This window comes from Schistocerca americana, chromosome 4, assembly GCF_021461395.2.
Source record: "Schistocerca americana isolate TAMUIC-IGC-003095 chromosome 4, iqSchAmer2.1, whole genome shotgun sequence".
In the NCBI taxonomy this organism is placed as follows: domain Eukaryota; kingdom Metazoa; phylum Arthropoda; class Insecta; order Orthoptera; family Acrididae; genus Schistocerca; species Schistocerca americana.
Genome location: NC_060122.1, coordinates 225,886,729 through 225,899,034, shown reverse-complemented (window position 1 = coordinate 225,899,034; position 12,306 = coordinate 225,886,729). Strand labels below are relative to the sequence as shown.

General features: G+C 42.8%; 1 protein-coding gene across 1 annotated transcript in view; it reads right to left on the bottom strand.

Moving 5' to 3' along the window:
* Positions 1-11,277, bottom strand: part of LOC124613363 (odorant receptor Or2-like) — a 154,114-nt gene extending 142,837 nt beyond the window's left edge. The window contains exon 1 of the mRNA XM_047142062.1: positions 11,257-11,277. Within this exon, the coding sequence (XP_046998018.1) occupies positions 11,257-11,277 (21 nt within the window). The remainder of the gene's footprint in view (positions 1-11,256) is intronic.
* Between the last annotated feature and the right edge of the window lie 1,029 nt (positions 11,278-12,306).

The window sequence follows — 12,306 nt, the reverse complement described above, 5'->3', positions numbered from 1 at the left end:
ATACATACTAGAACCAAGAGAGAACAATCAGACTGTAAGACCAAGAATGAAGTGCTCCAATTAAAAAAGATGTAAGACAAGGATGCAGCGTGTCTTCCCTACTATGTAATCCGCATATCGAAGAAACTACGACAGAAATAGGGTAAAAGTTCAACATGGGGTTTAAATTCAGGATAAAAGGATATCATGATAATAGTCGCTGATGACATTGCTACACTCAGTGAACGTAAAGATGTATTATAGGTCATGCTGAATGGAATGAACAGTCTGATGAGTACAGAATACAGATTGAAAGTTAACCATAGAAGCCAAAATTAATGAAGATCAGCGAAAAAGACTAGTGGGAAATTTGCTGTTGAGTGTCGTTCATCAATCTAGGTTCCTTACCAGGTAGGATTGATAGAAGAGATAGATGATATCCAACAAAGAGTGGCGCGTTTCATCATGGAGGTAGTAGGACAAAGCCGGCATCACCCCACGTTGCATTGTTCCCAAATTTAATCAAGATGAAGGATCCAATATGGTGGCGATAGACACGGCAACGTCCCAATGACGTCATGGCGGGAAATTCAAATTTTGGCGGGAAAATAGGTCGATTGGGCTATCTCCACTTACCTAATCCCCTCCGCTTCACCCTCCTGTGCCCCACAAAATGACAGGAAGTTCAAATTTTGGTGGAGAAAAAAGGTCACTTGGGCTACCTCCACTAACCTAAATCATCCTACTGCCACCTCTTCCTTAGAATTGGCGGGGAAAAGGCTCAGCCTGTACTAGGCTGCTGGATGGGATGGATGTAAGTCTTTATTTTGCAGCCAGTCTTTATTTAAACAATTTGATTTGTCATAGGCAGTAGGACCATCCAGTGTGTTCACCATGAGGTCCGCAGTCCAACTGGCCTAGCACATAGTACTATAATCAGAGGGCACTATCATCCCATGGCAGTCTGGGGGGAAAAAGGTGGGTAAAGACTCAGCCTGCTGTGCTGTGCTGCTGGAGAGAGGAAGGACTGTACTTTATTTTTATTGGAACAATTTATTTAGGGATGGATTTCATGTACTTTATTTATTATAGTGATACAAAACACTCGCTTTGACGTGCTTGGGGTCACAGTAAATGGTCTACAGACCTGCAAACTACTTATAAATCGCCAAAATAATGCAGTATACTGATGTGCAGACACACAAACAACTCGTAAATTGTCAAAATAATGCATGTAAAAAGAATGGCTCTGAGCACTATGGGACTTAACATCTGAGTTCATCAGTCCCCTAGAACTTAGAACTACTTAAACCTAACTAACCTAAGGACATCACACACATCCATGCCCAAGGCATGAAGTGCCTAGAACCGCTCGGCCACCACTGCCGGCTGCATGTAAAAGGCTCTGCAAACACGCTCACTGCGGAAATAAAGTATTGCACAGCCTACAGACTCGTTCACAAAATAGTGCAACAGATACACCCACTACTCGTGAAATTGTCAAAACGTAATGCATATTTAACACTTTTCCAGCGTGCTCACAACGCTTAAACAGCCGAAAATAATGCACTGCCCAAACAGACATTCTATGCACGTACAAAACACTTCCGAATTATCGTCATCTGCGACGTATCAGCGAATTATTCCCTACAGAGCTCAAACGTACGCAAGCCAGGCATAGCGCTCACACCGGTCCCATACGCGAGACGTCTCTGGGCTGCGCACACATGTTTACCATTGCTGGCGCGATGCCTCTCTACCTGCAGCCCAGTGAAGACCTAATTGCTGAGCGACTCACAATCATAGGTGCAGATAAAAAATTGTCAGCGTTATGGTGACATCACAGATCTATGTAAATAACAGCTAAGTCTCTCTCTCTCTGAACGCGCTATAGAAATCTGTTGAAATGCTTCCCAGAATAGCACAGGGTGCACTTTAAGTCTTGCTTTCAGAAAACATCTCCAAAATGCAGACATTCTCACCGCTATGTAGAGGCTCCTATGTCCCAGTACAAAGGATGTCTTGCGAATGAATGGAGCATTCTGATCGGCTCTTACTGAATTTACCTGCCAAATCACTGATGCTACCGGTGTGGATGCACTGTCTGCCTTTTTCTTTCTGCAGACAAGGCATTCAGAGGCAAAACTATTTTGTATGGATCGCCATATTGTAGTGACAGTTAAACCCTGCAAAAGTGGTCTACAGATCGTCAAATACAGAAAGACACTTGCCCAATTATACTGCTCTGCCACTGAGGATGGAAGCTTAAATATTACAGCGTGAAACCAATCTCCAACCCGGCAATATATCACCGCGTACTTTGTCGATGTAGTAAACATACAATTCGTATCCTTCGCCATACAAAATCACAGTTTTTGCTTCCTGCATATAGCTGTCTACCAACAGTCATTCGTACATATACCGTGAAGACAGACAGCATAAGCACCTGCACCGTATATACTCCTCACAGCACAAGATATTTCTTGCGAGGTTGGGCAATTATCCACCGCAGCCAATGGTCATAAGTCATCTCCCCTCAATGCGTGATGAGAGAGCTCTCAGAGGAACAAAGTCACGCTTGAAACTGTTGTACAAAGTCAGGGTCAGTTCCTCTCGACACGAAAGCATTACTGTTTCTGGCCCTGACCTGCTTGCTTGCTTTCAACATCCATCTCCAGACTCTGGGATTACAAGGACATATGTAATTTCTCACGGTTCCCCGGAATATCATACAGTTTAAGAGATATTTTCGATATCAAGCACATAGCAATATCGCTTGCATAGCAGTATCGCTCGCATAACATAATTCCGAGGAGAGACTGCAAGTTATTTCTCTAGAAACCCGAAACTTTAGTGAGGTAGAGCATGCTGTAAACCACTGGGTAACTAGAAATCTTTCTCGTCTGCAAAGACCTTTACATGAAAACTCGAAAAAATAAAGGAAACTGATATTTCCACTCACTAATTCCAATTTCGGTGACATAACAGATCCCGATCACTTACAATTTACAACATCAACTAAGGTGTTTCTCGTGTCTAGAGAACCAGCAAACGTGTCTTCCACATGTCTTTCACCTGCTGGATGCACACACCACAGTTGATGTTCTCTCAAACAAATAAAGATGGGAAATGTGCAGAAGGACTCAACCGGACAATTTACATGAGAGGGAATAATGGTAAAGCGCAAACACACGTCCATATTGAATCTTCTCAAATTTCCACACGATCACGAAGGCTGTCCAACACATAGTGAGTATTAGTTCGCCATTCAGCCGTCTAGAGGACAACACAGTTAGGTCAGGTACATTCCTGTAAGCCAACAGGCCTCTCCATTCAGACAGGAAACGTGAATCATTCCAGCCACAGGCCACCGCCGATGCGCGCCATACACCCCCAGACAGAGTCGTCCTAAGAAACCGGCCACACACTAATTTTGATGGCTATACTTACAATTAAATATTATGATCACAGTCTCAATTGGATGACATTCAACAACAAGTGAAGTACAGTTAATACACCCTGCTGACGGCTGTGGCTCTGGAAATAGAGATATCATTCGTAAATGGGAGGTCAGACTCAGCTTGCAAAGTGGCACTTGGCACCTGGGACGTTTGTTTCTTCTTCTTCTCTTTGTTGGTCAGGGAGGGTAGGGTGTGGAGAGAGAGAGCGGGCTGCAGTGAGATCTCAAACTGAGGGTCTGTGGATTGTGGATCCCATGGTTAGGTCAGCTACATTCCTGTACCACAACCGGTCTTTCTATTCGGACGGCTCCTGCCGTTAGCATGAAACATCAATCATTCTCACAACAGGCTACTGCCGCCACATGCCACACACCCCTAGCCACAACGTCCTAGGAAACTGGCTACATATATATTTGATTACTGCACTTACAATTAAATATTACGATCACGGTCTCAGTTGAACGACATTCGACAATGAGTGAAATATCGGAACTACCCCCTGCTGACGGCAGTGACTCTGGAAATAGAAAAATCTGTACCATTCTTAAGATCTGACATACTTTTCCCTATCGCAATATACCATGTTGTTGTTGTTCTGGTCTTCAGTCCTGAGACTGGTTTGATGCAGCTCTCCATGCTACTCTATCCTGTGCAAGCTTCTTCATCTCCCAGTACCTACTGCAACCTACATCCTTCTGAATCTGCTTAGTGTATTGATCTCTTGGTCTCCTTCTACGATTTTTACCCTCCACGCTGCCCTTCAATGCTAAATTTGTGATCCCCTGATGCCTCAGAACATGTCCTACCAACCAATCCCTTCTTCTAGCCAAATTGTGCCACAAATGTCTCTTCTCCCCAATTCTATTCAATACCTCCTCATTAGTTATGTGATCTACCCATCTAATCATCAGCATTCTACTGTAGCACCACATTTCGAAAGCTTCTATTCTCTTCTTGTCCAAACTGGTTATCGTCCATGTTTCACTTCCATACATGGCTACACTCCATACAAATACTTTCAGAAACGACTTCCTGACACTTAAATCTATACTCGATGTTAACAAATTTCTCTTCTTCAGAAACGATTTCCTTGCCATTGCCAGTCTACATTTTATATCCTCTCTACTTCGACCATCATCAGTTATTATACTCCCTAAATAGCAAAACTCCTTTACTATTTTAAGTGTCTCATTTCCTAATCTAATCCCCTCAGCATCACCCGATTTAATTTGACTACATTCCATTATCCTCGTTTTGCTTTTGTTGATGTTCATCTTATATCCTCCTTTCAAGACACTGTCCATTCCGTTCAACTGCTCTTCCAAGTCCTTTGCTGTCTCTGACAGAATTGCAATGTCATCAGCGAACCTCAAAGTTTTTACTTCTTCTCCATGGATTTTAATACCTACTCCGAATTTTTCTTTTGTTTCCTTTACTGCTTGCTCAGTACACAGATTGAATAACATCGGGGAGAGACTACAACCCTGTCTCACTCCCTTCCCAACCACTGCTTCCCTTTCGTGTCCCTCGACTCTTATAACTGACTTCTGGTTTCTGTACAAATTGTAAATAGCCTTTCGCTCCCTGTATTTTACCCCTGCCACCTTCAGAATTTGAAAGAGAGTATTCCAGTTAACGTTGTCAAAAGCTTTCTCTAAGTCTAGAAATGCTAGAAACGTAGGTTTGCCTTTTCTTAATCTTTCTTCTAAGATAAGTCGTAAGGTTAGTATTGCCTCACGTGTTCCAACATTTCTACGGAATCCAAACTGATCTTCCCCGAGGTCCGCTTCTACCAGTTTTTCCATTCGTCTGTAAAGAATTCGCGTTAGTATTTTGCAGCTGTGACTTATTAAACTGATAGTTCGGTAATTTTCACATCTGTCAACACCTGCTTTCTTTGGGATTGGAATTATTATATTCTTCTTGAAGTCTGAGGGTATTTCGCCTGTCTCATACATCTTGCTCACCAGATGGTAGAGTTTTGTCATGACTGGCTCTCCCAAGGCCATCAGTAGTTCTAATGGAATGTTGTCCACTCCCGGGGCCTTGTTTCGACTCAGGTCTTTCAATGCTCTGTCAAACTCTTCACGCAGTATTTTATCTCCCACTTCATCTTCATCTACATCCTCTTCCATTTCCATAATATTGTCTTCAAGTACATCGCCCTTGTATAAACCCTCTACATACTCCTTCCACCTTTCTGCCTTCCCTTCTTTGCTTAGAACTGGGTTGCCATCTGAGCTCTTGATATTCATACAAGTGGTTCTCTTCTCTCCAAAGGTCTCTTTAATTTTCCTGTAGGCAGTATCTATCTTACCCCTAGTGAGACAAGCCTCTACATCCTTACATTTGTCCTCTAGCCATCCCTGCTTAGCCATTTTGCACTTCCTGTCGATCTCATTTTTGAGACGTTTGTATTCCTTTTTGCCTGCTTCATATACTGCAGTTTTATATTTTCTCCTTTCATCAATTAAATTCAATATTTCTTCTGTTACCCAAGGGTTTCTACTAGCCCTCGTCTTTTTACCCATTTGATCCTCTGCTGCCTTCACTATTTCATCCCTCAAAGCTACCCATTCTTCTTCTACTGTATTTCTTTCCCCCAGTCCTGTCAATTGTTCCCTTATGCTCTCCCTGAAACTCTCTACAACCTCTGGTTCTTTCAGTTTATCCAGGTCCCATCTCCTTAAATTCCCACCTTTTTCCAGTTTCTTCAGTTTTAATCTATAGTTCATAACCAATAGATTGAGGTCAGAGTCCACATCTGGCCCTGGAAATGTCCTACAATTTAAAACCTGGTTCCTAAATCTCTGTCTTACCATTATGTAATCTATCTGATACCTTTTAGTATCTCCAGGATTCTTCCAGGTATACAACCTTCTTTTATGATTCTTGAACCAAGTGTTAGCTATGATTAAGTTATGCTCTGTGCAAAATTCTACAAGGCGGCTTCCTCTTTCATTTCTTCCCCCCAATCCATATTCACCTACTATGTTTCCTTCTCTCCCTTTTCCTACTGACGAATTCCAGTCACCAATGACTATTAAATTTTCGTCTCCCTTCACTACCTGAATAATTTCTTTTATCTCGTCATACATTTCATCAATTTCTTCATCATCTGCAGAGCTAGTTGGCATATAAACTTGTACTACTGTAGTAGGCATGGGCTTTGTGTCTATCTTGGCCACAACAATGCGTTCACTATACTGTTTGTAGTAGCTAACCCACATTCCTATTTTTTTATTCAATATTAAACCTACTCCTGCATTACCCCTATTTGATTTTGTATTTATAACCCTGTAATCACCTGACCAAAAGTCTTGTTCCTCCTGCCACCGAACTTCACTAATTCCCACTATATCTCACTTTAACCTATCCATTTCCCTTTTAAAATTTTCTAACCTACCTGCCCGATTAAGGGATCTGACATTCCACGCTCCGATCCGTAGAATGCCAGTTTTCTTTCTCCTGATAACGACGTCCTCTTGAGTAGTCCCCGCCCGGAGATCCGAATGGGGGACTATTTTACCTCCGGAATATTTTACCCAAGAGGACGCCGTCATCATTTAATCATACAGTAAAGCTGCATGTCCTCGGGAAAAATTACGGCTGTAGTTTCCCCTTGCTTTCAGCCGTTCGCAGTACCAGCACAGCAAGGCCGTTTCGGTTAATGTGAAACGTCCCCTTTGAACAATTATACACGACTGTGCTTAAACTGACACACAATATTTTGTTAGCGCAACGCAATCTGACTTTCAAAATTCCCTACAAAAGAATGGCCCTGACTAACATTAAACTATACCCTTCACAAATCACTTACCTCACAAAAATCTTCGCTGCTCAAGCTACTGCAATACAGCGAGCGCACTACTGATAGGGATAGTTAGCAAATGAAAGATATTAATAGAGAACAAACAATGTATTTACCTTGATATCATCATATATAAATATAGCAGTTCATGACAAATTTCAAAACTCCGCCATCTCTCTCCCCACATCCACCACTGCTGGCGGCTCACCTCCAACTGCGCAACGCTACGCGCTGTTCACATCCAGCTGCCGCTGCCCAACACTACAATGGCAGACAACAATGCAAACTAGCCACAGACTGCACACAGCACAGCCAGTGATTTTTCATATAGAGCGCTACGTGGCGTTACCAATAAGAAAACATAAACAGCCTACTTACAAATGTTACAAGGCCAGATCAGTCAATCATCCAGACTGTTGCCCCTGCAACTATTGAAAAGGCTGCTGCCCCTCTTCAGGAACCACATGTTTGTCTGGCCTCTCAACAGATACCCCTCCGTTGTGGTTGCACCTACGGTACGGCCGTCTGTATCGCTGAGGCACGCAAGCCTCCCCACCAACGGCAAGGTCCATGATTCATGGGGGGAGGCAATATACCATGTCAAATCAATACCTTCCTTACGACCGGACATAAAAATTTTCTTAGCACATGTCGGAACACATACACACATACTCTATAAGTCTGATGCTCAAGGAGAACCTATCACGCATCTCCTACTACTAAGTGTAATACTTCGCCAATAACTGATTGCTGGCTATAAGAAATAATACTAACCGAAAATCAGCGATGGGTGGGCATGTCTCATAAGTTTTTCTTGGAGTAGCATCACTGTGTCTTAGAAAGAGAAATGTAATCGTCTTACAAACCGCCAGATATTAAAAAACACAATCGTAACAACTACTGCATGTTACTGTTACAAGCGGTCTTGGTTCTACAGGTGCTCACAAGTATCCATGTTAAAAGCTATACTGGCTTTATAAATCGAGGTATTGCATTACCTCGAAATGAAGTGGTTTCTCCAGACAAATACCGCGACTGAATAGAGACAGTGATCGCCAGAGTGTATATTATCAGACCAACAATGTGGTTCAACGTCGCTGACGGTGCAACCTCGCAATAAAATTACCGAATTTAGAAAGTGATTCGGCTAAGGAACGTGGTATGAAACCGGTATTTGCAACTCCCTCATGCTGCCGATAATATTTCTCCAGTATTTGTAATGCATTGTGTTTCATTGCCACATCAGAGGTCGGTGATATATCTACCGGGTTATAGGCGATGGTTGATTGAGAAGCATAACAAACAGTAGATGGTGTGCTGATTGAGGTCGTAAGAAATGTACACTAGCTTTTCAGATCTCTAGTGCTACACTTTCCGGTAGAAATGATGTCTATGATTTGGAATCAAGTCTTTCCATTCACCCACATTCCTGCGTCGTAACCTGTGGAGGAGTCTTTTAATGATTACAGCCACTAGTGAATCATATTTCTGGCACTCTCATATCTCGAAACGAGTCTCCTTTTTCGAAGCTATCTGCTACAGTAAAATTTTAGTTAGTCACTATGCCTCTTGCAACTGCTGCTGTTTCTGCAGCTTTGCTCATGTATCGTTCCAATTTAAGTCGGAGAGAGCTATATCTACCACCTTCTGCAACCCGTGTAGAAACAGAGTGACCAGAGTTGGTGCGACAGGATCGTGTTTTGACCAATGGGTAGAAATAGAACATGTTGTCATAGTCTGCCAACAGTGTACGATGTGTAAAGACAGCGCCAAATGAAGCCTGCTCCTGCAACATGAGGTAGTATAAAAGACAGCACAGGAACTGGGAGAAGGACGAGGATTTTGCTACTGCATTGTGGTGCGTCCCCAAACTACATACAGGTACTGCAATCCGAAGCAGATCCGCGTTTCTCTGGACCGATTCACGCCTATCAGTCCAACATGCCATCAGCATTATTCTGTACCATCCAACAGAAAAAAATTACGAACTATAAAAGCTCCACTAACTTCATCTGACAGAGAACTCGATAAGATTTTTACCCACCTCTCTCCTCCCATATATCGAAAACAAATACAGTCTGCATGCCGGCATTGAGCACATGTGACGATCCATTGTACAGACCAGTGTAAAGTTGCACCGCCGTTACAGTAGGAGGATATCCGTATCCCACAAACCATACTGGAAGTCGCAAGACACTCTCCCTGTGACCCTGTGTCGTTGTTTGAAACATGTTTTTTTTCCTGCTGTAACACGCTTTGTGCATTGCCATACATTTTGTTTTTTCCACCACTACTTCGAGGTCTGTGTCAGGTTCTAAGTTGACATTAACACGTTCTGATCCATTGCTTCTCACAGGAAACTAGATGTCGCATGGTATAAATGATGTTGTTACTGCTGCTACCATAACACACCACACACACAGGATGATTTTAAATAAAAGACAGTTGCAACATAAGAAAACTGGAAGAGTTTGAGGGTGTTGTGGAGCGTTTCCAATCTGCTGTTCGAATGTGATTGACGACCTCTACACTTAAATTCATCTGTCACAGTGACGGAATGGCTGATGGCTCTGCGTTCCATTTCGACTGATTCCTTATCTTGCAGTCTTGTACGTGATCACTGTTTTGGTTCTAGCCATCCCCATAATGTATTGCCCCTCCACCAAAACTCTTTCTATATCTCAAACAAGCGATGTCAGTCAATCATTATGTGGTAGCCAACAGTGTACCAGTGGATGGATGGGATGGAAGAGACGCTGTTGATGTACTGTAATAATAAGCATCACATTTGATAGGGTGAACAATTTTAGCAATTTTACAGTAATTTCAACGCCAACCAATGACACGGCAGAATATTTCCTGATTTCAGTATCATCGCTAAAACTCCCTTTCTCTACTTTGCGAGTATAATTGCGAATGTAGATAGATGACTGTACAGTACATCCATTCATTGTTAATTCTCGAACATATACATCATCAAAGTAGACCAGACAGCAATCTACATATTTCCAGCACTTTAAGCATAGTGCATAATTTATGATCTATCTCTGTGGAGATAGAAGTAACAGGACATTCTCACAGTCTTAGGATAAAGTTAGAGACAGAAGGACCCCTTCACACAGTCTTTGACCAACCTGCCGTACAGCACCATTGCCGATTTAATCTTCAGCTGACCAGAAGTAGACCGCTACATTCCACATCTCGTGAATGAATGGAACTTGCCAAGTCTTCGCCTATCCAAGTGGTCAAGATTTCTCCAGATGCGCCCATGTCGAGGAGGATAACACCCTGTATAGTAGTAGATTTGAAACGTTGTGATGTAATAGCAGACGGTTAAGAAGAACAAGAAACAGGTGGTTTTTATGCATGATGGAGCTAGAGACAGATGGAGTTCGAGGCATTTTATGTAGATCAACTACGCTATCAATTTTCAAGTATTGTTCTAGTGTCTGGGATCAGTACCAGGAGGGTACTGGCAAGAGACAACATAAACACACGCACTCGTAAGGTTACACGATTCTGCCCTTAAAACAGGCTGTGATGTTAGATCGCTGCAGTTTCCGACCTATTAGTAGTATGGAATTCAGCGCTGTTAATATTCCAATGTAAGAAATATATTTCCAGTGCATGACATACATCCTTCTTGCAGGTTTCTCTACGATAAATTATGGTAACAAACTGTAAAACGAAAAAACTACTTCCATAAAATATCGATTCTGTGTGAATCGTGTGCAAAGTACTTTTCCAGAGACGCATGGCGTCCACACACCGAGCGAGGTGGCGCAGTGGTTAGCACACAGGACTCGCATTCGGGAGGACGACGGTTCAATCCCGTCTCCGGCCATCCTGATTTAGGTTTTCCGTGATTTCCCTAAATCGTTTCAGGCAAATGCCGGGATGGTTCCTTTGAAAGGGCACGGCCGATTTCCTTCCCAATCCTTCCCTAACCCGAGATTGCGCTCCGTCTCTAATGACCTCGTTGTCGACGGGACGTTAAACACTAACCACCACCACAACCACCACCATAGCGTCCACTGTTCACATCAAATCACGACTCAGAAATTATCTACGCCCATATCAGTCCTATTTAAAATGGTAGTTAGTAACGGTTAGCACCTCTTACAGGGAAACAGATAAAAACATAGCAGCGGTGTCCGCCATGTGGAATTACACGTCATTGCACCACTACCTCCGTAAACAGCACATCTGTCAAGCAGATGTATGCACGAGGATTGCAGTGTCTCACAAACAGCTATCGCTAACAGTCTAATGAACACATGCTATGGACTGAGCGTAAGCCGATGAAAGACGAAAGTAATGAGCAGCGGTAGAGATTAGCGATAAATGTAGCATCAGAATCGGTGACAAGGAAGGCAGTGAGTTAAGGAATTCTGCCACGTTGGAAGCAAAGTAACACGTGACGGACGATGCAGGGAGACATAAAAAAAGCAGGCTAGCACAGGCAAAGAGGGCCTGGCCAAGAACAGTCTATTAGTATCAAATATCTGCCTTAATGTGAAAAAGAAATTTCTGAGAATGTGCGTTTGGAGCACAGAATTGTGTGGAAGTGCATAATGGACTGTGGGGACACCGGAACAGAAGAGAACCGAAGCGTTGAAGATGTGGTGCTACAGAAGAATGTTGAAAATTATGAAACTGATGGGCTAAGAAATGAGGAGGTTCTCCGCAGAATCGACGAGGAAAGAAACAGGTGGAGGGCACTAGCTAGAAGAAGGAACGGGATAATAGGCCATGTGTTGAGATGACAGGGAATAACTTCCACGGTACTCGAGGGAGCCGCAGAGGACAAAAACTGTAGAGGAAGACAGAGATTGGAGTACATCCAGCAAATAACTGAGGACGTAGGTTGCAAGTGCTGCTCTGAGATGAAAAGGTTGGCACAGGAGAGGAAATCGTGGCGGGCAGCATCAAACCGATCAAAAAAAAAAATAAAAAATAAAAAATGCTTATAAGACATATTCAGTATGTTGCAATATACTTGTACAATGGTAGTCGTCCTAGTATGGGTCCCGGTAGAACTCATTGACGAATTAT